The following is a 26,481-nucleotide window of genomic DNA, read 5'->3' as shown; positions in this document are numbered from 1 at the left end:
GCAAGTATAGGCTTATAAGCTGGACACGAGTTCTCTCACATTGACAGTGGCTTGATGGAAAATGCAGACTGACCCCACACTCATCTGGTGCCTTCGGGAAGTAGAGATGTTTGAGATATATATATCTCGAACTATCTGCTTCTTTTGAAAGGTCTGATGGTGTAGTGGGTTAAAGCATACTAGTTATGCCTGCTACTGGAAGGTAGTTGTGCTTTCTGGGTTCGAGTCCCACTGGTGGGTGTTGTCCAAAGATTATTTAATCTTCACTTGTGGTTTATGCAAGTATAGGCTTATAAGCTGGACACGAGTTCTCTCACATTGACAGTGGCTTGATGGAAAATGCAGACTGACCCCACACTCATCTGGTGCCTTCGGGAAGTAGAGATGTTTGAGATATATATATCTCGAACTATCTGCTTCTTTTGAAAGGTCTGATGGTGTAGTGGGTTAAAGCATACTAGTTATGCCTGCTACTGGAAGGTAGTTGTGCTTTCTGGGTTCGAGTCCCACTGGTGGGTATTGTCCAAAGATTATTTAATCTTCACTTGTGGTTTATGCAAGTATAGGCTTATAAGCTGGACACGAGTTCTCTCACATTGACAGTGGCTTGATGGAAAATGCAGACTGACCCCACACTCATCTGGTGCCTTCGGGAAGTAGAGATGTTTGAGATATATATATCTCGAACTATCTGCTTCTTTTGAAAGGTCTGATGGTGTAGTGGGTTAAAGCATACTAGTTATGCCTGCTACTGGAAGGTAGTTGTGCTTTCTGGGTTCGAGTCCCACTGGTGGGTGTTGTCCAAAGATTATATATATATATATATATATATATATATATATATATATATATATATATATATATATATATATATATATATATATATATATATATGTCGCACCTAGTAGCCAGAACGCACTTCTCAGCCTACTATGCAAGGCCCGATTTGCCTAATAAGCCAAGTTTTCATGAATTAATTGTTTTTCGACTACCTAACCAACCTAACCTAACCTAACTTACCTTTTTCAGCTACCTAACCTAACCTAACCTATAAAGATAGGTTAGGTTAGGTAGGGTTGATTAGGTTCGGTCATATATCTACGTTAATTTTAACACCAATAAAAAAAATTGACCTCATACATAATGAAATGGCTAGCTTTATCATTTCATAAGAAAAAAATAGAGAAAATATATTATTTCAGGAAAACTTGGCTTATTAGGCAAATCGGGCCTTGCATAGTAGGCTGAGAAGTGAGTTCTGGCTACTAGGTACGACATATATATATATATATATATATATATATATATATATATATATATATATATATATATATATATATATATATATATATATATATATATATGTCGTACCTAGTAGCCAGAACTCACTTCTTATATATATATATATATATATATATATATATATATATATATATATATATATATATATATATATATATATATATATATATATATATATATATATATATATATGTCGTACCTAGTAGCCAGAACTCACTTCTTATATATATATATATATATATATATATATATATATATATATATATATATATATATATATATATATATGTCGTACCTAGTAGCCAGAACTCACTTCTCAGCCTACTATGCAAGGCCCGATTTGCCTAATAAGCCAAGTTTTCATGAATTAATTGTTTTTCGACTACCTAACCTACCTAACCTAACCTAACCTAACTTTTTCCGCTACCTAACCTAACCTAACCTATAAAGATAGGTTAGGTTAGGTTAGGTAGGGTTGGTTAGGTTCGGTCATATTTCTACGTTAATTTTAACTCCAATAAAAAAAATTCACCTCATTCGTAATGAAATGGGTAGCTTTATCATTTCATAAGAAAACAATTAGAGAAAATATATTAATTCAGGAAAACTTTGCTTATTAGGCAAATCGGGCCTTGCATAGTAGGCATAGAAGTGAGTTCTGGCTACTAGGTACGACATATATATATATATATATATATATATATATATATATATATATATATATATATATATATATATATATATATGCCTTAGTGTGGCGATCCAGAAAAGAAATGCTCACTGCATCCATGGTTCCTGGCCGCCATCTGAGGAACTGGAGGAACTCTACAACCTGTGACAAGAAGCCTTGTACCCCTGCATGTAACCAATGCTGTAACCCTTTTTGTGTAATGAAATTTTTAAATAAAGTGAGATATATATGTATATACACACATACAAAAAGAATATGGGTGGTAGGAGAAAAAAATATCAAAGTGTTAAGTGAGGATCCACAAGGTCTTCTCTGAGTGCTCTTTATTTTCTTCTCCCAGGCTATGGGTCCCTACGCTTGCACCAGAGGTGGTACCCCTATTAGGTTTATATATATATATATATATATATATATATATATATATATATATATATATATATATATATATATATAGTGTGTGTATATCACGAAAATAAACACGTGATTAAAAATGTGACAGTGTCAGACCACGGAGGAAAATTGAAACAGGAATTTCCTTAAGTACTTTCGTATATTAATGCATCTTCAGAAGGAGTGACTCCTTCTGAAGATGTATTAACATACGAAAGTACTTAAGGAAATTCCTGTTTCAATTTTCCTCCGTGGTCTGACACTGTCATATATATATATTAGTGTTGAGCAGGAGCATCGCAGGTAACTAAAGAGAAGGCTCCACCTGTGAGACTACAGCATCCAAGACCCAAGTGTCGTGTGAGTGAGGTACGAACATGTAAGCTTAAGGGGCCACTTAGCACGGAAACTTAAAGACCGGATTCTGAGAGATTGGTATGTCAAGTGTTTCTCTTCTAACATCAGTATTTGACAGCATATATGTTCGCTTCAGCTGCACCACTACGCTGTCAAGCAACAATGGTGGCAAAGGTGCACCGGGACTGTACCACAGGTGCACCGGGACTGTACCACAGGTGCACCGGGACTGTACCACAGGTGCACCGGGACAGTACCACAGGTGCACCGGGACAGTACCACAGGTGCACCGGGACTGTACCACAGGCGCACCGGGACTGTACCACAGGTGCACCGGGACTGTACTACAGGTGCACGAGGACAGTACCACAGGTGCACGAGGACAGTACCACAGGTGTTCATTCCCATTGTTACTTGGGAGAGAAAACCGGACTTACTAATCACTGTGAATCCGGAATCCAATAAACATGAGGCGTTTAGCTAAGGAAATATGAACTTACGGATCCTTGTCGGTCAAGGAACGCTTGACCGCGTACAGCTGCTCCAACGTGTCTCTAGAGAAGGATGCCCAAGTGTAAAGAAAGGTCTTAGCGGAATGAGGGTTATAAATATATTTCTTGAACGCTGGTATAGAGATTATTTCAGTCCGAGACAATATATTAAAACAAAGGTTTTGTCAAGTGACATGTTACTATTAACACGTTGATATTCAATTGGCATCTGAATACTGACATAGAACGAGAGAAATTAAGACAATATATTATTTACACAGGACTTGGAAGGGAAGAGAAAATAAAGTAGAAACTAAATCAGTGAATAAAGATTATCATTCCAAGACGAAGTGTTAAGAAAAATAGGAGACAGATCATGCAATGCAAATGATTAGGAAGAAATATCAAATTACTATATAAGAAAGGACCTGAGTGGGTGAGTTAACTCACCTGTAGCGCATCTCCTGTTCCAGTTCCTTCTCCAGACGAGTCATCTCCTCCTTCCTCAGGATTCCCCCTCCCGATCCTCTGTAAGTTCTGTTCCTCCCTCTCTCTTGTCCTTCTGACCCGCCCGATCCTCTCTCCCATCCTTTCCTCTTCACCTGATCATCGGTGGTGGGACTATCTACCCCTTCAGCAGACGTCCTTCCTAGGCCGCTGTCCGTGCTCCTTCTATCCTTTTCTTTTCTCATAATTTCCTCTATGCTCTCCTCATTATCTTTCTCCTCTTTGCTTCTCACTCGCCGCTTGTCTTTAGAACTCTTGGCAAACCCGTTCACGATCTTTCTCCTCCGGTTTAAGAGAACCGGGACCTCGTTTGGTCTCTTCGAGCCAAAGACTTTGGTCTTGCTTTGGGTCTTCTGAGTATCCGCTCTGTGGTCTTCTGCGTCTTCTTCATGGTTATTGAGAGACTCGCTGTCGCTGGGGCTTCTTGGCACCTCCCCAGCGGACATACTAACCTCTTAGAATGTACCATTGAAAAACATACTCCTGTGCTCTGAAAAAATAATTCAGAATGTTAATGTCCATATGTGGATAGGTCGTCAGGAGATAGCTTGTATTGTGTCTAATCATGAGGAGAAAACGTTTAGCCAAAATAGCTAAATAGCACTTGAAAGGGACATAATGGAGTGAGAGTTGGGATATAATAACGGGACCCAAGTTCTGAGAATATCCAGAGTCGAACGCCAATCCTGCACGAAGCGAGGCCGTTTCTGAACCAACCAATAAAAGTGGAAATTATTTGAAATAATTCCTGGTATAAAGTATTGACCCACGCGATGACAACACTGGTGATGCGATATGATTGCTTCCTGTCAGGGAAGTTCAAATCGATAAGACTGAATTTATCTCCATGCGAGTTTAGTATGACCCTGAAGCGTATAATTTACCTCCATGAGAGCTCAGTGTGACCTTCAAGCGTATAATTTACCTACATGAGAAGCCCGCTCTCTCATTGTGCCACAACGTACAAAATTTAGTCCCAACCTGCTGTTACCTAGCAGTAAAATAGGTACCTGAGTGTTAGTCAGCTGTCACGGGCTGCTTCCTGGGGGTGGAGGCCTGGTCGAGGACCGGGCCGCAGGAACACTAAAGCCCCGAAATCATCTCAAGATAACCTAACCAGACGCGCACGATCCCACGCTACCTACCTAATCTCACCGGCCGATGCATAGAAAACGTGGATTTTTTGTGAGCCGCTACTTTTCGTAGTACTGTGTGACGCATTTAGTAAGTTGATCACCATAACGTACTATTGCACCGTACTGATTAAGAGAGACTGGATACCATGCGAGAATAACAGGACCTTAAAACGTACAATTTGCCTCATAAGAGTTTAACATAACTTTATAAGCCGGCTAAATCCATTTGTATGCACATTTGTACGTTTCTAAGTTTAGGCAATAAAAATATTCTGTAATAACTATTACTAAATTACTTCAATTAGCTGTCGTGTGGCCCTCATGACAACACAAATGTGACCCATATGACCCCTGGGGCACCCTCAGTTTGACATGCCTGTAATGTTAGGTATAATTTACCATATGAGCGTTTACTATGACTCTCACAGTATCTTACAAGCTGCTTAACCTCTCTGGTCCGTGTGGTGGTTGTGACTGTTTCCATAATGGTTGTGCTGGTATTCATATGTTTTTATTATTATTGGATGCTGTGGCCACTGGGTACTGTGCCCACTGGGTACTGTGGTCACTGGGTATTGTGGCCACTAGGTACTGTGGCCACTGGGTACTGTGGCCACTGGGTATTGTGGCCACTGGGTACTGTGGCCACTGGGTACTGTGGTCACTGGGTATTGTGGCCACTGGGTGCTGTGGCCACTGGGTACTGTGGTCACTGGGTATTGTGGCCACTGGGTACTGTGGCCACTGGGTACTGTGGTCACTGGGTATTGTGGCCACTGGGTACTGTGGCCACTGGGTACTGTGGCCACTGGGTACTGTGGCCACTGGGTACTGTGGTCACTGGGTATTGTGGCCACTGGGTACTGTGCCCACTGGGTACTGTGGTCACTGGGTATTGTGGCCACTGGGTGCTGTGGCCACTGGGTACTGTGGTCACTGGGTATTGTGGCCACTGGGTACTGTGGCCACTGGGTACTGTGGCCACTGGGTACTGTGGCCACTGGGTACTGTGCCCACTGGGTACTGTGGTCACTGGGTATTGTGGCCACTGGGTACTGTGGCCACTGGGTATTGTGGCCACTGGGTACTGTGGCCACTAGGTATTGTGGCCACTGGGTATTGTGGCCACTGGGTACTGTGGCCACTAGGTTGTTGGACACGAAAGTATTGCAGTAGATGGTGGTGGAGGTCCACGGAGGCTCAATTACAAGTATTCGGTGATTTCACAAATAATGGAAACTAGCGGCCGAGTATTTTGTGGTTCGTCGTGCGAGTCATCGGTGTTGGGTCGTAGTACCTGGTTAGTCGTACCTAGGTAGTCGTACCTGGGTCGTCATACTCGGGTCGTGTGGTAAGGCATCAAGGCAGCTCTGAGAATCATGGCGCATTTCTAGACACAAACACAAGTTGTAAACACAAATATGACATTTCTTGTCGTTTCCTAATTATTCTTTCATATTTTTTCCAGCTAAATTTCCGATATGAAATGGCATAATAAACTATAAATATGAAGAAAACCCGTAAGACCAGAGTAGCGTAGGAAGCTGTCAGGGTTTACCACAACAACCGCTCCCAGCAACTTCCATAAGAAAACTAATTCACAGTGACGACTACCACAAATGTGCCACATCTACACAATGCCGAACACAAACATTAATTATAAGAAGGTCGTTCATCAGCAATACCAATAATTATGCAAACTATAATGATAATAAGCAAATCGTCTCCTAAAGCGATCAATAGCACGACGTTTTCAACTGTCATCCACCAGTGTTGATTATATCCACAGACGTGGCACCAGGGTCTCATAGCACAGTTCATTGATTAATACTCCACCTTGTGTTATGGCTCTGTGTGTTGTCTACAACTCCATCTTCCGTCCTCCGCTCGTGGGCCTCCACCTCGCCATATCTGTACTATCTTAGCACTCTTGTGACGCACCTTCCCCCTATTCGTGCCACGAGAAGGGACTTGAGCCAACTCAAAATTCCCTAGGCAGGGTGAAGCATGGAAGAGTCTCCAAAGGGAACCTCACTATCTCAGGACGCGGACCCTCTGACCGTCCGCTCCCTCTGGGACAGTTTACTGGTCCCTTCACCGATAAGTTCAAGTATGTTTAGTGAGATAAGAAAGAAATACATCTCAAAGGGATAGAGTAGCTTAGGCTATTTCTACCCCAGGAGTAGACAGGAGTACTCGCACCCTGGCGCTCAAGTGCTCACAACTCTATTCTCGCGTAGCTACGTTGGCAGCGTCTTTTTTGCATGTGATCGCCAGTTACCTGTACGGATGAGGCTTTGCCACTGGAATCATTCGCCACTACGCCTGGGCGGCCGTACGGTGAAGTTTGACACACCCTGGACACGCTTCTCACACCCTGGTCACGCCCTGGTCACACCCTGGACACACCCTGGTCACACCCTGGCCTGACACACACTGCCGGGTCACGTCCTTACAAAGCCTCATCCTCGACCTTGTCCGCACAATAAATAATATATATCTTACGTCTTTCAAAGTGAAATATATATCTGTATAAACGTGTTATGTCATTTGAATGCTCTCACTTCGGTTTTAACGGCTAGGCAGTTCAAATGTCGGAGACTTAAGTCAAACGCCGTAATAAAATAATGGCAAACATTTACTGAAGTAATAACTAGCAAAACCTGGCAACACAGATAATCAGGCGGCGTCTGGCAGCGGTGCGCCCGCCGCCATCAATAACCAAGTATCTCTGGTTATTTACTTAGCCACACATTAATCAAACAGTACTTAGTGCTCCTAATATGAATTAAATAATTCTCTACGTAGTTACTGTGTGCATCTCAAAATATGAATCTGTAGAATTGGAGAATCTCGGAAATAAGAGGGTAAGTGAAACAACTTATAAAGTGTTCCTAAACCTTTACTTCATATTTACACTTAAACAACTTATACTTACGATACAGATAAATGACGAAGTTGCGGCCCAGACGTGCCTAGAATACAACTCTCCTGTTGGACATTCCCTTTAGGAGAATTTTCGTACTTAAATTACATATTCCAAGTAAGTTATGCTTAAGTAACGGAATTTTCTCCCACCTTCCGCCTCAACATCCCGTAAGCACACACAGGCACAGACGCTCTTCCAACTGTTCCTATTAACGCTTGTCCTGTTGTAGGCTGCAGATGCTGCTAGTCACATGCAATATTTACATATACGACATACAGGATGAGTCCAGTAGATCTCCCTCATGAAGATGTAAAATATAACCCAAATACTAATATAAACTTGTACTAAGAAAACAACCTTCTTGCTCCTATAATTTAATTCATTATTTTTTATCAATGCAATTGATGCCTTTAAGGCTTAAACCTTTGCTCTCAACTGGGTTCTTCTTCAGCCGAGAACATCAACTCTCCAACTACTGGTAATGCTTCGGCCAGTTATTAAGTCCTTCTGTTTGATCTCACATTGAATTTCTAATTTATAAATGCTGGCTAGTCGATCTACCTCTTAAACCTGCCTTATGTCGCAAAAATTTACTCCATTTTGCAGTTTTTATCTATTAACTAAGCTTTAAAGTTACCCGATTTACACTTGGCAGTGTCGAAGACTAGCCTTTTATTCTTTCAGTTCATCAACTCTCGAGGTATAGAGCTTTCAAATTCATATATCTTCAAAGAAAAAAAATAGTCATAGACCATCAAACAAAATATTTGTTGTTTAGTCACATTTCAACGAAGAAAAAGAAAGATTGTGTTTTTGTCTTTGACAATCTGAATCAAGAATTTTTAGTCATAAATCGTCAAAGGATAAATCATTTTGAGTCATAGATCGATAAAGGACAGAGAATTTTGAGTCATAGGTCATAAAGTGACGACTCCTTCCCTCCACTTACATTTGACCTTATCCTACATTAATCTTTCACTCGGTCAAATAATTTTACCTAATTATTGACAAACCTTTCAATCTTTCAACTCATTTGACCATATTCTAGAGTAACCTTGAACATTATTCATCCCATCAACTGGTGCAGGCCGGAAAGTCCCTAGGCCTGATCTTCATTTGAAGCCAGTTGAGTCTGACCCAAGTGAGTACTCCGGGGGTCCAATAGGCAGCCATGAGGGTGTCGCTGCGCCCGGCGGCTGCCAGGGGCGCCGTAGGCTTGAGGTGGGAGCAGTAGCTGTACCACCAGCCTCCCCCGCCGGAGAAGAAGTCCACGCACGATCCTGGAAAAAGATTACGAAATTTCAGGATCACTGGAAAGTCTTGGGAAGTGGCGGGTAAATTGTTATTCAGACCAGATGAACTTAGTGCGCACGCTTAACTTTCAAAATTAAATGTATTAAATAGTGACAATGTTCTCTCTGCTAGCACTCTGGACTCAACTTCTAAGCAGATGTGATATACAAAGATTAAAAAAACGTTAACAGAGTGCATATTATAGTGGCCTATGGACCACTATAGTATGCACTCTGCACTCTTTTGGATGATAACTCTTAGTGCGCAGTGCTATTTAAATAAAAAAAAAAACTTAACCTTGCAGCAAGAGCTGCGTATTTGATTCGAGAATAACGTAAAATCATTTAAATTTGCCGTATGCCCTAAAAATAGTTGTCACTTAATGATGTCACTAAGTACTAGGCTTAGATTATTTTAGATTGGCTTTAGATTTTCGTTTTTCCTGCCCTCGTAAACATTTTGCAATACAAAGCGGCAATATCATTATGTAACTACATCAGGTATATCAGAAGTGTGAGGAGGAGATGGAGCACTAGACGTACATTAACCCAACTTAACCAGTACGATACTCAGGTTCCACATAAACACTGTTTTTTTTTTTTTTTAGATATATACAAGAGTTGTTACATTCTTGTACAGCCACTAGTACGCGTAGCGTTTCGGGCAAGTCCTTAATCCTATGGTCCCTGGAATACGATCCCCTGCCGCGAAGAATCGTTTTTTCATTTTAAAGTACACATTTTACTGTTGCGTTAAACAGAGGCTACAGTTAAGGATTTGCGCCCAGTAAATCCTCCCCGGCCAGGATACGAACCCATGACATAGCGCTCGCGGAACGCCAGGCGAGTGTCTTACCACTACACCACGGAGACTGTTAACTGATAACTGATTGACTGATGACTGTTCTGATAACTAGATCTTCACTATATACTCATAAAAAATTATGAACAGTCAATCTTACCGTAAACCAAACCATCATTGTCTTTATCGATGGTGGAGAACTTGGTGTTGTGGAGTGTGTGTTCGCCTGTGAGGGTGTCGCCCAGGGTGCTGCTGTTATCGTACCCCGTCACCTCAAGCCCGAACCTGCCAATTGAAATTGAAATTGAAATACAACCTGACAAAGGTTTATCCTGTTGCCTTTTTTGCACGTTTTATATTGACAATAACTAACAATATTGCATAATCACTTAGTTATAAAGCTTCAATATTTGAATATGCACGGATCAAATTGAAGTTTACTGAATATATAATTTTTGTACTAATCATTCAGTTACATCTTTCAATCGATGAAGTGACTAATGAACTGTTTGTAAAAACGAGTTCTATTATTTTGCGTAAGAAGCGTCCAAACTATTCTTACAAGGGAAGTACCTAGCCACCTGTGTGCGGGTAATTAATTTTGCGGACTATGTAAAGTAAACATGGTCCAGCCACACTTGTTTCGAGTTATTATAAGCATTATGTTTTATTTTTGTTATCATTATTATTTATATTTACAACTGTTTAATTATTTTGAAAAATATTAATAATGTTGCCATAATGATAAAACATAATGATAGTAATTAGCATAATCCCCGGCTCATGATATTTACACAGATGTATTCCTCACTGCTCGGTGTATATACACTCGGCTTATTTTAGTCCTTAACTATGTTGAAGACTAAAGTATACCTCACTGGCTTTGCGCCCTGGTGAGGCCACTCCAGACCGCCAACCAGAGCGCAACTCCATAGTCTCCTGAGACTGATGGATGACTACTACTACCTGTTGGTTTATCTGTAACCAGACAAACCAGTGGTGGCTTAATAATCCTGTAAAGGTTGATGGGCATTACTCCACCAGCAGCAGCTCTCCCAACACCTACTGGTCGTGCTCGGAGGCGACGCTGAAGGTCTCCCACTGGGCCCAGCGCTGATCTCCTTGGTAATTCTTCACATCAAGACGAAGGGATTGAGGTTTCTCGGTGGTAAGGCTGTGAATCACTTCGTTACCTGGGCACGGTAGTTGGAAACAAGGAGTGAAAGATATTCACTAACGGTGGTAAAGATATGTTTGCGAACGGCTAAGCAGGCAAATTGTGCTTTAAAACTGAAGCTTACCTAGCATAACTCAGGTAGTTCAAGACAGTAGTAATATAATGGTGCCTGGATATGATCAGATATTGGTATTTTTAACTTTAATATTAGAAAGAAATGTTAATCTCTCTCTCTCACTCACCAAGCCAGTACTCAGAGGATGCTCTGCCAAAGCCGGTCTTGTAGTCCTCCCAGTTCCTGGCAAAGTTCTCCTGTGCTCCCTGCTCCTGTCTCGCCAAGAACACCGTCCAACCACCTCACATATCACAAAGATTAATATGAGTAATTCACACCGAGCAATGTATATATATATATATATATATATATATATATATATATATATATATATATATATATATAGTATATTTTGGTAGCAGTCTTTCCTGTAGACATATATTATTAAATATGACCGAAAAAGTAAGATTAATAATTCTAACACGAATTTTCTCAATCTTTCGTACATTTCTTTTCACTGTTGGAGGTAAATCAAAAATCAATTCTCCAAAATTCATTTTTATTTCTAGTCTGACGCGACACGAGCGCGTTTCGTAAAACTTATTACATTTTCAAAGACTTTAGTTCACAAATACACAACTGAATAGAACTTACGCATCTCCGATTTTATATCTACATTTGAGTGAGGTGGAAGGGGTGATGTGGCATTAACACAAGACCGAACAAGAGGTGGCATTAATAGGGTATTAATTTCATCAACACAAGACAGAACAAGAGGTGGTATTAATAGGGTATTAATTTCATCAACACAAGACAGAACACGAAACAATGGGTATTGAATAGAAGTGTTTGTAGAAAGCCTATTGGTCCATATTTCTTGATGCTTCTATATTGGAGCGGAGTCTAGAGGTGGGTAGAATATAGTTGTGCAATAATTGGCTGTTGATTGCTGGTGTTGACTTCTTGATGTGTAGTGCCTCGCAAACGTCAAGCCGCCTGCTATCGCTGTATCTATCGATGATTTCTGTGTTGTTTACTAGGATTTCTCTGGCTATGGTTTGGTTGTGGGAAGAGATTATATGTTCCTTAATGGAGCCCTGTTGCTTATGCATCGTTAAACGCCTAGAAAGAGATGTTGTTGTCTTGCCTATATACTGGTTTTTTTGGAGCTTACAGTCCCCAAGAGGGCATTTAAAGGCATAGACGACGTTAGTCTCTTTTAAAGCGTTCTGTTTTGTGTCTGGAGAGTTGAGTAGGCTGGCCGTTTTTCTGGTTTTATAGTAAATCGTCAGTTGTATCCTCTGATTTTTGTCTGTAGGGATAACGTTTCTATTAACAATATCTTTCAGGACCCTTTCCTCCGTTTTATGAGCTGTGGAAAAGAAGTTCCTGTAAAATAGTCTAATAGGGGGTATAGGTGTTGTGTTAGTTGTCTCTTCAGAGGTTGCATGGCTTTTCACTTTCCTTCTTATGATGTCTTCGACGAAACCATTGGAGAAGCCGTTATTGACTAGGACCTGCCTTACCCTGCAGAGTTCTTCGTCGACTTGCTTCCATTCTGAGCTGTGGCTGAGAGCACGGTCGACATATGCGTTAACAACACTCCTCTTGTACCTGTCTGGGCAGTCGCTGTTGGCATTTAGGCACATTCCTATGTTCGTTTCCTTAGTGTAGACTGCAGTGTGGAAACCTCCGCCCTTTTCCATGACTGTTACATCTAGAAAGGGCAGCTTCCCATCCTTTTCCATCTCGTAAGTGAAACGCAGCACGGAACTCTGCTCAAATGCCTCCTTCAGCTCCTGCAGATGTCTGACATCAGGTACCTGTGTAAAAATGTCGTCAACATACATGCAGTATATGGCCGGTTTCAAGTTCATGTCGACTAAGACTTTTTGCTCGATGGTACCCATGTAGAAGTTTGCAAACAGGACACCTAGGGGAGAACCCATGGCGACCCCATCTACTCGAGGGTAATGAAGGACACTACAGCTGAATTAAAAGCAAAGGTCAACAAACTGATCGAAACTGTGAACGCCAAGAAATCCGGACTCCACCTGCCAAAGATCATTGGGGAATATAAACCTGGAAATGAGTATGGAAATGTCAAGACACACAAGCCTGGAAACCCACTTCGGCCAATCATTAGCCAGATACCCACACCCACGTACAGACTGGCGAAGCGACTCAACGGCCTGCTGACTCCTTATGTTCCTTGCGCCTTCAGCCTGAAGTCTCCAAAGGAATTTGTTGACTTACTGCGGGGCACACGGGCCACAGGGATAAGAGCCTCGTTGGACGTAGAATCGCTGTTTACCAACGTACCTGTGGACGAGACAATCGGAATGATAGCCGACAGAGTGTATCGTGATCCAGCCTGTACTCCTCTTGACATACCAGAAAATGTTCTGAGGAAACTACTCCAAGCTTGTACTAAAGAGGCACCCTTCTTGAGCCCGGATGGGCACATGTATAAGCAAGTAGATGGGGTCGCCATGGGTTCTCCCCTAGGTGTCCTGTTTGCAAACTTCTACATGGGTACCATCGAGCAAAAAGTCTTAGTCGACATGAACTTGAAACCGGCCATATACTGCAGGTATGTTGACGACATTTTTACACAGGTACCTGATGTCAGATATCTGCAGGAGCTGAAGGAGGCATTTGAGCAGAGTTCCGTGCTGCGTTTCACTTACGAGATGGAAAAGGATGGGAAGCTGCCCTTTCTAGATGTAACAGTCATGGAAAAGGGCGGAGGTTTCCACACTGCAGTCTACACTAAGGAAACGAACATAGGAATGTGCCTAAATGCCAACAGCGACTGCCCAGACAGGTACAAGAGGAGTGTTGTTAACGCATATGTCGACCGTGCTCTCAGCCACAGCTCAGAATGGAAGCAAGTCGACGAAGAACTCTGCAGGGTAAGGCAGGTCCTAGTCAATAACGGCTTCTCCAATGGTTTCGTCGAAGAAATCATAAGAAGGAAAGTGAAAAGCCATGCAACCTCTGAAGAGACAACTAACACAACACCTATACCCCCTATTAGACTATTTTACAGGAACTTCTTTTCCACAGCTCATAAAACGGAGGAAAGGGTCCTGAAAGATATTGTTAATAGAAACGTTATCCCTACAGACAAAAATCAGAGGATACAACTGACGATTTACTATAAAACCAGAAAAACGGCCAGCCTACTCAACTCTCCAGACACAAAACAGAACGCTTTAAAAGAAACTAACGTCGTCTATGCCTTTAAATGCCCTCTTGGGGACTGTAAGCTCCAAAAAAAACAGTATATAGGCAAGACAACAACATCTCTTTCTAGGCGTTTAACGATGCATAAGCAACAGGGCTCCATTAAGGAACATATAATCTCTTCCCACAACCAAACCATAGCCAGAGAAATCCTAGTAAACAACACAGAAATCATCGATAGATACAGCGATAGCAGGCGGCTTGACGTTTGCGAGGCACTACACATCAAGAAGTCAACACCAGCAATCAACAGCCAATTATTGCACAACTATATTCTACCCACCTCTAGACTCCGCTCCAATATAGAAGCATCAAGAAATATGGACCAATAGGCTTTCTACAAACACTTCTATTCAATACCCATTGTTCCGTGTTCTGTCTTGTGTTGATGAAATTAATACCCTATTAATACCACCTCTTGTTCTGTCTTGTGTTGATGAAATTAATACCCTATTAATGCCACCTCATGTTCTGTCTTGTGTTAATGCCACATCACCCCTTCCACCTCACTCAAATGTAGATATAAAATCGGAGATGCGTAAGTTCTATTCAGTTGTGTATTTGTGAACTAAAGTCTTTGAAAATGTAATAAGTTTTACGAAACGCGCTCGTGTCGCGTCAGACTAGAAATAAAAATGAATTTTGGAGAATTGATTTTTGATTTACCTCCAACAGTGAAAAGAAATGTACGAAAGATTGAGAAAATTCGTGTTAGAATTATTAATCTTACTTTTTCGGTCATATTTAATAATATATATATATATATATATATATATATATATATATATATATATATATATATATATATATATATATATATATATATATATATAATATATATATATATATATACATATATGTATATATATTACATTGGTAGTTAGGAAGAAATTTTGTATTTACACATTGTTAAAGGGATGAACATGGTTGCGAAAGGTATGGATGTTGGTTAATAAAAAGGAAGGTTGTGAAGGGTAGAAAAGAGAGATGAGGGAGGTATACCCAGAAGAGAATGTCTGTCCAAAGTAGGTGGTCAGATGCTTGGGACTAGCCTCGCGAAATTTTGAAGAGTGAATGGTCTGGGTTACAGGCAGTACATTGGTACTGCCTGTACCTATGTACATAGGTACTGTCTGTACCTATAGTCGAGTAACATTTCCCTTTGCAGGAAATGGCAAGGTTCACTAATTTCCATTCACGGTAAATACAAAATTCCATCCCCCCACGAATTTAAGATTCATCTAGCATATTCGTATTGTATACATATTTCAAAAGACTTTGTCCAATTTCCATATATTTACGAAACCAGGCGGTTAAGAGCGTTTTTACAACTTATTGAAATTCCTGACGGAGATAGTGACGTGCTAGGCTACTCACCTCCGTCGGTAGTCATGTCACACCACACGGAAACGCTCTGATGCTCTTCTTCATCCCTGGAGGCAAAAAGACAGAAAAATGGATGTTAGAGGTGTTGATGGTAGGGTGTCCAGACGTCCTGCTTTAAGCAGAACAATCCTGCATTTGAGCACTATTTCCTGCGATATTTCAAGCAGGACTTTAATTTTTTTGGGGGGTCTGTCTAAAAATAATTGTAAATGGTACATAGGCTATTTTCTTTAGTTTGTGGAGTAAGTTCCATGGAAAGTAAAAATGAAATTCATTTCTTCCATGCTGTGCAACATTGTTGTTGTTTTAGATTCAGCTACTCGGAACAAAATTTCCATAGCACGGGCTATAGTGAGCACGAAAGGCAGTGCAATGTTCTTCGGCACTTAAGTAGCGAGACTTACCTAGGAAGGTAAAGTAAGGTGGGAGGAAAAGTATTCAGCCGAGTATGTAGCGAAACTGGTGATTGTGTTTGAAAACTGTCCTGAGCACGTGATATAGTTGCCGATAATGGGTGGGAGCAAAAGGTTGTGAATAATTAACCAGGGCAAGTAGTTGAAGACTGAGCCGTGGGAGGCGGGGTGTTGTAACAGATGGTGGCTAGAGACTTACTTGGGGAGATAGATGGTGTAAACGCCATCTTCCCTGGACCCGAGACAGTACAGAGCAGCGCAGTCAGTAGCTCGCCTGCAGAAAATAAACTACATTTTTAAATGTTATATCCAACTTAACATAATTAATCTATGGGTATATTCCTAATATTTATTTTAGGAATTGTATAATGTTATACCCATCAGCTGATGTGATGGGTTGAGACCCTATATGTACTGTAGAATATGTCAACGACATATTCGTATGTGTTAATCACGAAAACATGGAGAGGCTTCTTGGACTTCACTGTTGAGTAGTGTGGGATGAATACCATTCCTGTGTCCTGGTGGATGCTACTTCGTGTAGATTCCTCACCAACGAATTTCGAAAACCGACTGACGTGGGTCAATGTTTGAGCGGCATAGTGAATGTTCTAGCAGATATATAACAAGTGCCGTCAGTGTCCCTGCAGGGCGCGCGCTGTGAACATTAATGCGTTTCTCAAATAATGATAAATAATATTAACAGTAAAAGACTTCGACGAAATCGTTAGTTAGATGCTCAGCTGCCACAACACGGGGAATAGTCGGCTACCGGTGAAGACATTTTGTGCAATAAGAATACATTTATCCAGACCTATAATAAGGCTGAGACAATGAATGCATCATATAATTAATATAAATTGTAAGCCATGTAGTGCAAATATTCGGAATCGTATTTTCAATTACTATAATAACCTTCGTACAACTTTCTTTATTAAGAAAACAACATTTCCACTCCTCTGACAAGCTGAAGTTACTAACGTAGTTTATGAATATAAGTGCAACTCCAGAGATTACATACCGCAACATGCTAGGCTACATTGGACATATTTGTAACACTGGGCGAGCTACTCACACTTCATTTACAGACAGAAGGCATTACACATTGCACACTTATCTATAAGTGAATCGTTTGACTATAGTTAAAAACACTATCCTCATCACACGCAACAGTGACCACAAGAGGCTAAACTTGACCCATCAATAAACACGCTCATGAATTCGACAGCGGCCAGAGCGGAAAGGCATTCCTCGGATTACACAACTATTACCCACTTTACCTGATCTTGAAGTTCGATGGTCGTAACGTCAGATGACTCTTGCCTACGTTGTTATGTTACATGTTGTAGTAGTATTACCGTGTGAGTGTATTCCTGAAGATGTAACGTTGTTGATGAAACGTCGAACACAATGGACAGATATGAGTGAACTAGGCTTCACCCTTTTGTTGGTTGAAGGAAGTTATGCCAAAATTAAAATATTCATAGGAACATTATCAATTGTAATAATATTGTACTCTAGTCCGTGTAGGAGACCAGCTCCTTTATTAAGATATAGTAATATATAGATTGAATTATAGGGAGCGACTCAAGCAAAATTATAAAGAAAAAATACACCAACATTACCGTAAAATTTTGGTGAGGTTGCCTTGGCACTGTCGATGGACCAACTGGACCTGGCGTGAACCTTCTTCCAGCGTCCGCTTCTCTTCCTCCAACTTCCTCTTCTCTCCTTCCATTCTTTTCTTCTCTACCAGGAGTCCCTCATTTTCCTCCACCAGCCACGTATTTCCTTGTTCTAGCTGCCACTTATCTTCCTCCAACTCCAGAACTTTGGCCACTAGTGCCTTGTTCTCCTCCTGGAGTTCGTTATTCTCCTGCTCTCTCTTTTCCTTATCCTCCATCAACTGTAGGTTGTCCTCTTCTACCTTCATTTTTCGCTTTTCCATTTCCTGATATTTAGTTTCAAATGTGTTCTTCTCCTCCTTTAGTTGCATCTTGTCATGTTCCCTTTGTTCTTTATCCATTATCAGCCAGGTGTTGTTTTCCTGCAGGCTCCACTTCTCTTCTTCTAATAACATTACTCTCGTCTCCAGCATCCTGCTAACTTCTTCTACTTCCCTTTTCTCTTCTTTCAGTTGCTGAAGCTCCTCTTCCAAAATTGTCTTGTTGATTTCGAGTTGTGTCTTCTCTTTTTCTAGTTTGATTACTTTAGCTGTCAGTATTTCACGCTCTTCTTTCCCTTGTTCGTCGTTCTGCACAGCTATTTTGTTTTTCCACCTTTCCCTTTCTGCTTGCACCAGCTTTCCCACCTTGTCCTCTAGTGCTAGTTTTTCGTCGAGAAGTTGCCTGTTCCTCTCATTTGCCTCAACTAGCTGAGCGCTTGAGAGCTCCATTCTCCAGTTTTCTTCTTCTAGTTCCATGATTTTTTCTTCCAGCTGTTTCTTTACCTCAAGTAGTCGTCTGTTCTGACTCTCATTTGCCTGACGTTCCTCCTCCAACCGCGAAATATTCTGTTCCATTTGCATTTTCTCCTGCTGTAGGCTTTCGACTTGGAATCTACTTTCCTCTCTTGCTGTAAAAGTGTGATCTGATTTTGCTCTATTTTCCTCAGTTAACTTAATGTTGACAAATTCCAGGGCAAGAGCCTTGTCTTCGAGGGCTATGACTTTATCTCTGAGGATCATTTTGTCTCTTCTTTCTTCAGTTACCTCCTGCTTATGTTTCTCGATTTCCTCTTCCAGCAGTGTCTGGTTTTGCTCGAGCCGTTTGTTTTTACTCTCCATGTCCGTAACTTTTTCTAGCAGTGCCCCCATCTGTTCTAGAATTTCCAGCAACTCACGTTCCTTCTCGATGGATTCCTCAGTCATGCGCGTGTTATTCCGTTCTACGGTATCGGTTTTCTCTTGCTCTTTTACATCAGTAACCCGTGTTGTTCCTCTTAACCAAATCCCATTATTTATGCCTTCATTATCTGTCACCATGTTCGTAAGTGTCCTCATTTCCTCTTGTAGTTTTCTAATTTCCTGTTCTTTGCTACCATTATCATTCATAAGTCGCTCATTCGTTGTCATCAGATTTTTCTTCTCTTCTTCTAGTTCCTTGATTCTTTCTTCTAGTAGCCTGCTTTCCTCCTGATCAAGTTCACTCAGACAGTTTTCTCTGGAGTAGTTTCCTTCCAGTTGAAGGACTCTATTCTTCAGACGGCCATTTTCTTCCTTCATTTCCTCATTCCGTTGATCAAGATTTGCATTCCTCTCTTGGGCTCCCCGCAAACTCTGTTCCATCAGTCGAATTTCCGCCCTCAGGTTGCGGTTATCTTGTTCGATTTCCCTCTTTTCCTTCTCCACTACCCGTTTTTCCGCCTCCACTATCCGTCTCTCCTCCTGCACTTCTCGCATCTCCTCCTCCGCTTGTCGGACATCCTGTTTCACCTTTCTGTTCTCCTCTTCAACCTGCAAGATCTCGGTCTTCACCTGACGATTTTCCTCCTTCAGCTGTTGAGCTTCGATGACTGTCAGCGCGTTGTCTCTCTCCAACGCCTCGTTCTCTCTCTCAAGTTTATTGATCTTCTTCAGGAAGCCGAGGGTCACGTTTTCTCTCGTGAGGGCAGCTGTAGGGTAAACTATATTATAGCTGGGCAACAACATTTCACGATGTATTAAGCTATACACTATTAAATGTAAGGAACAAATTTGCTGAAGAGAAATGAAAGAAAAAACTATACATTTTTTCTAACCAAAGACACTTAACTGTGTTATTGTTGTTATGTTATTGTGGTTATGAATATGTAGAGAAATTATGAAGTGAAAATTAATCAAACTGAAAAGTGAAGGCAAAATCGACAAATCAAAATTGAATGCCCAAAAATAGTAAGAAAAATACAAATACCAAAACAATGAGTAAAGAACTATGAATAAAAACTGGTTGAAAATGGTAATAAAGAAACGTATAGGAGTTTGTTTATAATATAAATGCTAACACTAGCATAAAAAATAGAAAAAAAAGGCTTGCCGCCGAGGTCCTGTCCTTGTCGAGGCCACTAAAGATGGTGGCCGTCAGGTAAATTCAGGTAAAAATAGAGAGGAAGGAAAGTACTGATCACCTGACCTTCCTCCTGCTGCAGGTGTGTCGACCAGCTTCGCGCCAGCTCCTCAACGCCCTCTGACACGCGCCTCAACTCTACAAACACAATATAAAAAGTTTATTGAGCAACCCGTCCTCTTAAAACTAACGTCACTTTTGGCCCGTATGCGCGCTATGGCCAAATTTGGACGTAATTTGAAATGAAATCGACTCACAAAAGTGACGTTCTGTTCCGTTTTCTGTTTGAGTCGTCCGGCTTACTCGGCCAGCTTAGAAGAGGATTCTTTCCATTAACGTTTTTCATACCGTTTTGAAACTTTATGAGAATTTCCTGCCCAACTAACCTATCAGAGGACCCTTAACTTACTGTTGTTGAAAAAAAAAATCCCAAATTTATATTCATTTTTTTCCATTTTCAAATTTCGTCCATATTCGGCCACACGGGCAAACGGCCAAAATCAACGTTCTTTTTAAGAGGACAGGTTGCACTTTATCATGTACCCTTTTAACACTTCTGGCTCCTTTGTGGTACTCCAGACGAACCACTGCCACTACCTTCATAAACCTTTGTTACTCCTCACAAACCTGTTATTACCACACGAATGGCTACCACCACTTTGGAACCTTGTCATCCACCATCACTGTAAATGCTTCACCCACGTACTACAAATAATCACCAACAGAACCTAAACATCTAATCTAACCATTGCCTAAATATGCTAATATATAATAATATTAATTTATGTTAGCGAAATTTTATATTTTGAATGAACTGTAGGTTAAAATTTATGAAAGCGTCTTTGGGATCAAGCGCTGGATGGAATGAACATAAACAATACGGGTTGGTGAGACGTGTGTAAACTGATATTCGTTCATAAACAGGGGGGTTTGGCGGGTGCATGGAATCACTTTCGGCCTTTGTGAGTACGGACTGCACTATGGTAGCATGCCAACTCTTCGCCTGTTACTACCGCCGGCGCTGTTGTGTCCAAGAATACTCACCAGGTAAACATCAACTCAGACACATCAGTAAACTGACAGATAAACACACACACACATAAATATAAATAAATAGTATAGTCAAACAACATAACCAACTGCCAAATATATTTTGGCAGTCTCCGTGGTGTAGTGGTAAGACACTCGCCTGGCGTTCCGCGAGCGCTATGTCATGGGTTCGTATCCTGGCCGGGGAGGATTTACTGGGCGCAATTCCTTAACTGTAGCCTCTGTTTAACGCAACAGTAAAATGTGTACTTGGATGAAAAGACGATTCTTCGCGGCGGGGATCGTATTCCAGGGACCATAGGATTAAGGACTTGCCCGAAACGCTACGCGTACTAGTGGCTGTACAAGAATGTAACAACTCTTGTATATATCTCAAAAAAAAAAAACCAGACACGTATGCTCTACTCACACGTCAATAATGTTCCGGTGCGCTTTCCACCTTAACACTGCCCTACCTCTCTTGGCTGCATCCCATCCTCCGAATTGACAGTACGATTTAATACTAAGTGCAATAAGTACACTTTCTTACTGTCATAACCAGTGCACAATTGCACTAATGGGACTGTTACATTTACCCAACTCCATCCTCTGATTTAATTCTTCTCGTTTTCTGTTAAGACACTCAGAATTTTAGTATGAAATTTTCGACTTAAACTTGCAATACACAAGTTTTAAATATCAGGAATTTCTTTTTCATGTTTATTAAACAATATAGATTTTATACAAAATTGTAAAATATCCTGAGTTACTTTACAATTTATTGATATATTTTAGTTTTGTTTTATTAGTTTTATAAAACTGTAATATCAATATAGCTATAGGTTAAGTACTAATTGTAATTAAGAAGCAATAAAATTATTATCTTCAAAAACTAAGACGGTTAGGTGAGGTTGTGGTTTTCTATTCAGTTTTTCAGGTAAACTCAAATATTCACAATATATTTGACACTACGATTTAATACTAAGTGAAAATAAGTACAATTCCTAACTGCTATAAATAGTACATAATTACACTTATTTGTCTTCTTACATTTACCACTCCATTTTTGGAGGAGAGCAGCAGCCCGTCCTCCTGTTGCCACAACAGTGGCATTGCTCAGTGAATTTTCGTATTTACAGGAGACTAACCCAAAGGTTCCAGTTGGTTAAAGTCGACAAAGAGGATCTGTTCCCTGCAGTTTATCAAAGGGAAAACAGTGGAGGGCCTCTGGTAGTATGATTGGTAACCTTATTGTGTATGTTAAGTTTGGAGCCAAATACCAGTACCAGTCCAACCTTTGCTTACCTGCTTCCAGCTATACAGCCTACAGTTGCCAAGTTTAGAATTAACGCCTTTTAAGCATCAAGAATTATATGACAGACGTTAAAAGCTTTCTGGTACCTCTTCTTGATGTACTATTCATTAGAGCAGTTTACTGTAGACAAGGATGTCTCAGATGAGCAATGATTCATGCGCAGAAATGTTATATATTTCCTTATGGACAATATGTAAGTGTTTATTGGAAGAGTAGTTGTCATTGTAATGCAGACATAAGAGTAGATACATAACAACCGGCTGTGTCTAACTACCACGACAACTGGTGATTAGACAGAGCTGAAGCGCTACATATCAAACACTCATTCAACTATCAAACAGGCAGCTTACACCCATTGCGTCCTACCATCTACAAGACCATGACAGAACTGCCAGCTCACACAACACTTACTGCCTCAGTCGACCAATGGTAGCTGCCCAACATGTGTGAGAGAGCTGCCCACCTTGTGTGAGAGAGCTGCCCACCTTGTGTGAGAGAGCTGCCCACCATGTGTGAGAGAGCTGCCCACCTTGTGTGAGAGAGCTGCCCACCTTGTGTGAGAGAGCTGCCCACCTTGTGTGAGAGGGTCGCGAGGCTGGAGCTGAGAGGAGAGAGCCAGGGAGAGGTTGTTCAACCTGCCCAGAAGAAGAGCTGTGAGGATCCCCGTGCGGTTGTCCACCCTCTCTATCACCTCCCTCATCTCTGTGGAAGAATGATTTATGAGGGATCGAGAAGAAGAATTTATGAGGGATCGAGAAGTAGTTATAAGGGATCAGCAATGCAAACTAAGAAAGAACTTTAGATTATTCTTTTGCTCGTACCTTTATTATTTTTTATGAACAAAATATAAAAATATAGTTTAAGGATATATTTTATAAGTTTGGGCAGGGATGAAGCTGGAAATGTTAAGAAAATAGTAAGTCACAATATATATTTCTCTAGTAACAAGTAATTAAGAATGACCGCAAATAAAATACTCTCATCTTACTACTATTAATTATATCTTCATCGGCATTTTTTCTCCGTCCATAATACCAAAGTAACACACAAGGAATATCTAGAATAAATAATAATAATAATAATAATAATAATAAGTATGGACCATAGCGCACAGCAGTATGCTAATGTTATCTTGAGTGTGAGTTAGTGAGTACTGGTGCACCAGCCGACTGCTCCACTCCCCCCACGCAAGCAAGCACGCAAGTAACCACAACCAAGCTCTCAACAAACAAACAAGGAGCAGTTTCACTTATAAAGTAGCCAAAATCGTCCTCAAGGAAGTATTCTTGTATAAAAGAATATAAGTAAGGCAATTAACCAATGATACAGCCAAAAAGAATATAGCCAAGCAAGTTATTCGGTAATTAACTATTAGCAAGTAATCAAGTCGCGGGAAATATTATATACGGATTAACAGCTTCACAGCAGCACCGCTAGTATTGCAGAGTGTTATAATTTAAGGGAATGAACAAGCAAAGATCGTGGACAGGGGCGGCTCCCCATTGGGGCTCCGCCCCCTGACACTCGCTGCCAGATGTATGACGCCATCTACCTCATAATAAGAAACAAATAAACGTCATAACAAAAAGTCTTTATATGATATTTTCAATACATTTATAATTGAATTTTGAAGGTTTTAAATAAAACGAGACAAAAATAGAAGTTTAATGCTGTTTCATGTGTAGGATTTATCGGCGCTATATCTAGCAACGGTGAGCTGCATTGGCCGCAGCCCAGCAGGTATTAAGAGAATTGTAAGTGGTCCTGAATTCGAGTTTTGGTTGGAATTTCTCTTCAGAGTAATGCCTCAAGTTGACATCATGTTCTTTATGTTTCAGTCTATCAACATTGACGCAGCTACGGTTAATGCCTCTTAAAAACTGTCACTTCTGTAGTTCACAAATTAAGAGATGAATGTGAGGCTTCTGCGCCGCCTGAACACAAGAGAAGAAAATTGAATACAGAAAGATTACCTGCTGCAAAGGTGGTTTGTGATGTAATTTTGTCGCAGTGCAGAACGAGGTTCAGCTTCACTAATCATTTGGAAGGTAGCAAGTTACTTTTAGTTAATAATATTGTAGTGTATACCAAAGACTAGCACTGCACTTGTACAATCAGTTGCAGCCTATGTCAAGCTTGACTAAGACAAGCTGAGAACTGAACTTATTGTTATATACACAATATATTTTATTGTGTCTAGTACAAGATTTTCGCAAATCAGAAAACCTCATTGCCCTGTTGGAGATTATGAACGACAATTATTAGTCAACATTTTCAGAAACCGTGACGCTACTGAAAATGTTAAAACAACAATAACAACAGCAGAAGCAGAAAGATGCTTTTAAACTTTGAAGAGAATCAAAACTTGTTTACGCTGTACTATGACGAATGAGAGACTGTTCTAGCAACGATATCAGTTGAAAATATAATGATAACAGAAATGAATGATTTTAATGAACAAATAATAAAGCATTTTGTTACACTGAAGAGCAGACGCACTGATTTTCTTCCCAGTAATATTAAGGTCAGCAGCTCGGCCATCCATACTTCCATCACCCTGTCAATGACGACCCCAACGGCCCTACTGTACGTGTAAGGTGGCTTTAAGTATGTCTTTCCTTCAAATATTTCTTACTTTAATTATTGTTGTTATTATTATTATTATTATTATTATTATTATTATTATTATTATTATTATTATTATCATTATTATTATTATACTGTTGTGTGAAACTTGTAATGACGCGGTCCCTCCATTCCTGCAGTTATTTAGTGTTGATCTTTCCTTCTCTTTCTCTGAAGTTTGTATTATTCTGCCCCTCTCTTAGTGGCAGCACCTGGAAGAGTCGTAAATCTGAAACCAGTAGAATGACCGTCTCGTGTGTGCTAACAACTTGCTCCCTGGACAAGTTACTGGCCACAAGAGGATAAGAATGGTGTCTCTGGAATGATTCCTTCCAGTATCGAGTTAAAGGAGTTACAAGGCACAACTTACATCTGCGCATAAGGAGAATTTAAGTGTGTAGGGAACTACTTAATGCCTGTTGTTGACGATCCAGTTCCCCTGAACTAGCGATTCACCTACACTACCATGTTACGTGTTGTTTGGTAACCTGTGCTTCTTTTGACTTGCATGACCAGGTGGTTACCAATCCAGGTTGCAAGATGAATTAATGACGGGTACTGACCTTCGGCGAGCTCCATTTGCTCTTCAATCATCCTCATCAAAATTGACTGTCCGTGTGTATCGGTAGGATAGGGTTGGTGCTGTTCCAGTTCTTGGCGATTAGGGATGGATGAGGCGGGCGTGGCTCCCACCCACCACACAGCACACCACACCCAACACACCAGGAGCAGCTGGCGCCCCATGGTCACTCCCATGTAGCGACGACACGCAGATGTGACGGCCAGTGACACGGGGACTGTCAACCGTCACACTCTCCGTCCAGACAAACACAAGCCTCCCCTAATGTTGCACTTGAATGTTGCCACCTCCCGTGATGCACCAACCCTCACGCCATCCCTCAACCAGGTTCCAACACACACCAAATCAACAAAACTTAATGGACAGATTAAAAATAATAAAACCAACATCTTATTCCTCGGGACGAATATTAACAATTATTTCGAGGTAGGTAAAACTGTAAGGAGATTTGAAGCCTGCTTTCCCAGCACTGGTAACCACAGACGCAGGCTGGTGCGCCCGGCTGGTTCTCCAGTGTACAGCCCACACACCCGTCCTCGCACCCTACACACCCGTCCCCGTACTCCACACACCCGTCCCCGTACTCCACACACCCGTCCCGTACTCCACACACCCGTCCCGTACTCCACACACCCGTTCTCACTCATTTGGAAGGTCTCTGCACATCAATAAATTTGGGAAACCCCAGAACAATAAAATTTGGAGACAAGAA

At 40.9% G+C, this 26,481-nt stretch overlaps 3 protein-coding genes across 12 annotated transcripts in view; all 3 read right to left on the bottom strand.

Moving 5' to 3' along the window:
* Nucleotides 1–7,336, bottom strand: part of LOC123772652 (uncharacterized) — a 23,898-nt gene extending 16,562 nt beyond the window's left edge. For 6 of the 9 annotated variants that reach the window (XM_069303429.1, XM_069303434.1, XM_069303433.1 and 3 more), the window contains exons 1-3: nucleotides 7,156–7,336; nucleotides 3,682–4,228; nucleotides 3,241–3,294 (exon numbers count right to left, since the gene is read on the bottom strand). In XM_069303429.1, coding sequence (XP_069159530.1) covers nucleotides 3,241–3,294; nucleotides 3,682–4,184 — 557 coding nt within the window. In that variant the 5' untranslated portion in view covers nucleotides 4,185–4,228; nucleotides 7,156–7,336. Of the gene's footprint in view, nucleotides 1–3,240; nucleotides 3,295–3,681; nucleotides 4,229–6,432; nucleotides 6,470–7,155 lie in introns of those variants that run through there. The other 3 variants (XM_069303431.1, XM_069303430.1, XM_069303435.1) reach the window with 3 other exon arrangements.
* On the bottom strand, nucleotides 5,459–6,262 carry LOC138351632 (mucin-4-like). The gene is made up of 2 exons (XM_069303633.1): nucleotides 6,200–6,262; nucleotides 5,459–6,073 (listed from the first exon to the last, which is right to left on the bottom strand). Exons 1-2 carry the CDS (start codon nucleotides 6,260–6,262, stop codon nucleotides 5,459–5,461), a joined length of 678 nt encoding a protein of 225 aa, XP_069159734.1.
* A 419-nt stretch (nucleotides 7,337–7,755) lies between the features above and the next one.
* Nucleotides 7,756–26,259, bottom strand: LOC123772651 (golgin subfamily A member 6-like protein 6). 2 transcript variants are annotated; one of them, XM_069303427.1, is made up of 10 exons: nucleotides 25,753–26,259; nucleotides 23,138–23,266; nucleotides 20,287–20,358; nucleotides 17,803–19,789; nucleotides 16,377–16,451; nucleotides 15,756–15,811; nucleotides 11,317–11,430; nucleotides 10,964–11,090; nucleotides 10,058–10,182; nucleotides 7,756–9,083 (listed from the first exon to the last, which is right to left on the bottom strand). In XM_069303427.1, exons 1-10 carry the CDS (start codon nucleotides 25,943–25,945, stop codon nucleotides 8,878–8,880), a joined length of 3,084 nt encoding a protein of 1,027 aa, XP_069159528.1. In that variant the 5' UTR covers nucleotides 25,946–26,259; the 3' UTR covers nucleotides 7,756–8,877. The 2 variants fall into 2 exon arrangements, with proteins under 2 accessions (XP_069159528.1, XP_069159529.1); XM_069303428.1 differs by lacking the exons at nucleotides 23,138–23,266; nucleotides 25,753–26,259 and adding an exon at nucleotides 21,846–21,910.
* Between the last annotated feature and the right edge of the window lie 222 nt (nucleotides 26,260–26,481).

This window comes from Procambarus clarkii, chromosome 50, assembly GCF_040958095.1.
Source record: "Procambarus clarkii isolate CNS0578487 chromosome 50, FALCON_Pclarkii_2.0, whole genome shotgun sequence".
Classification (NCBI taxonomy): domain Eukaryota; kingdom Metazoa; phylum Arthropoda; class Malacostraca; order Decapoda; family Cambaridae; genus Procambarus; species Procambarus clarkii.
The sequence above is the reverse complement of the archived record's forward strand: the minus strand, read 5'-3'. Positions and strand labels throughout refer to the sequence as shown.

Coding starts and splice junctions, on each gene's coding strand:
- LOC138351632 (XM_069303633.1), bottom strand. CDS start 6,262: ATGCGCCATGATTCTCAGAGCTGCCTTGATGCCTTACCACACGACCCG. Junction 6,074..6,199: donor ACCCGAGTATGACGACCCAG/GTACGACTACCT, acceptor CTTGTAATTGAG/CCTCCGTGGACCTCCACCAC.
- LOC123772651 (XM_069303427.1), bottom strand. CDS start 25,945: ATGGGAGTGACCATGGGGCGCCAGCTGCTCCTGGTGTGTTGGGTGTGG. Junction 23,267..25,752: donor GCAAATGGAGCTCGCCGAAG/GTCAGTACCCGT, acceptor ATTCTTCCACAG/AGATGAGGGAGGTGATAGAG. Junction 10,183..10,963: donor GTCGCCTCCGAGCACGACCA/GTAGGTGTTGGG, acceptor TTCAATTGGCAG/GTTCGGGCTTGAGGTGACGG.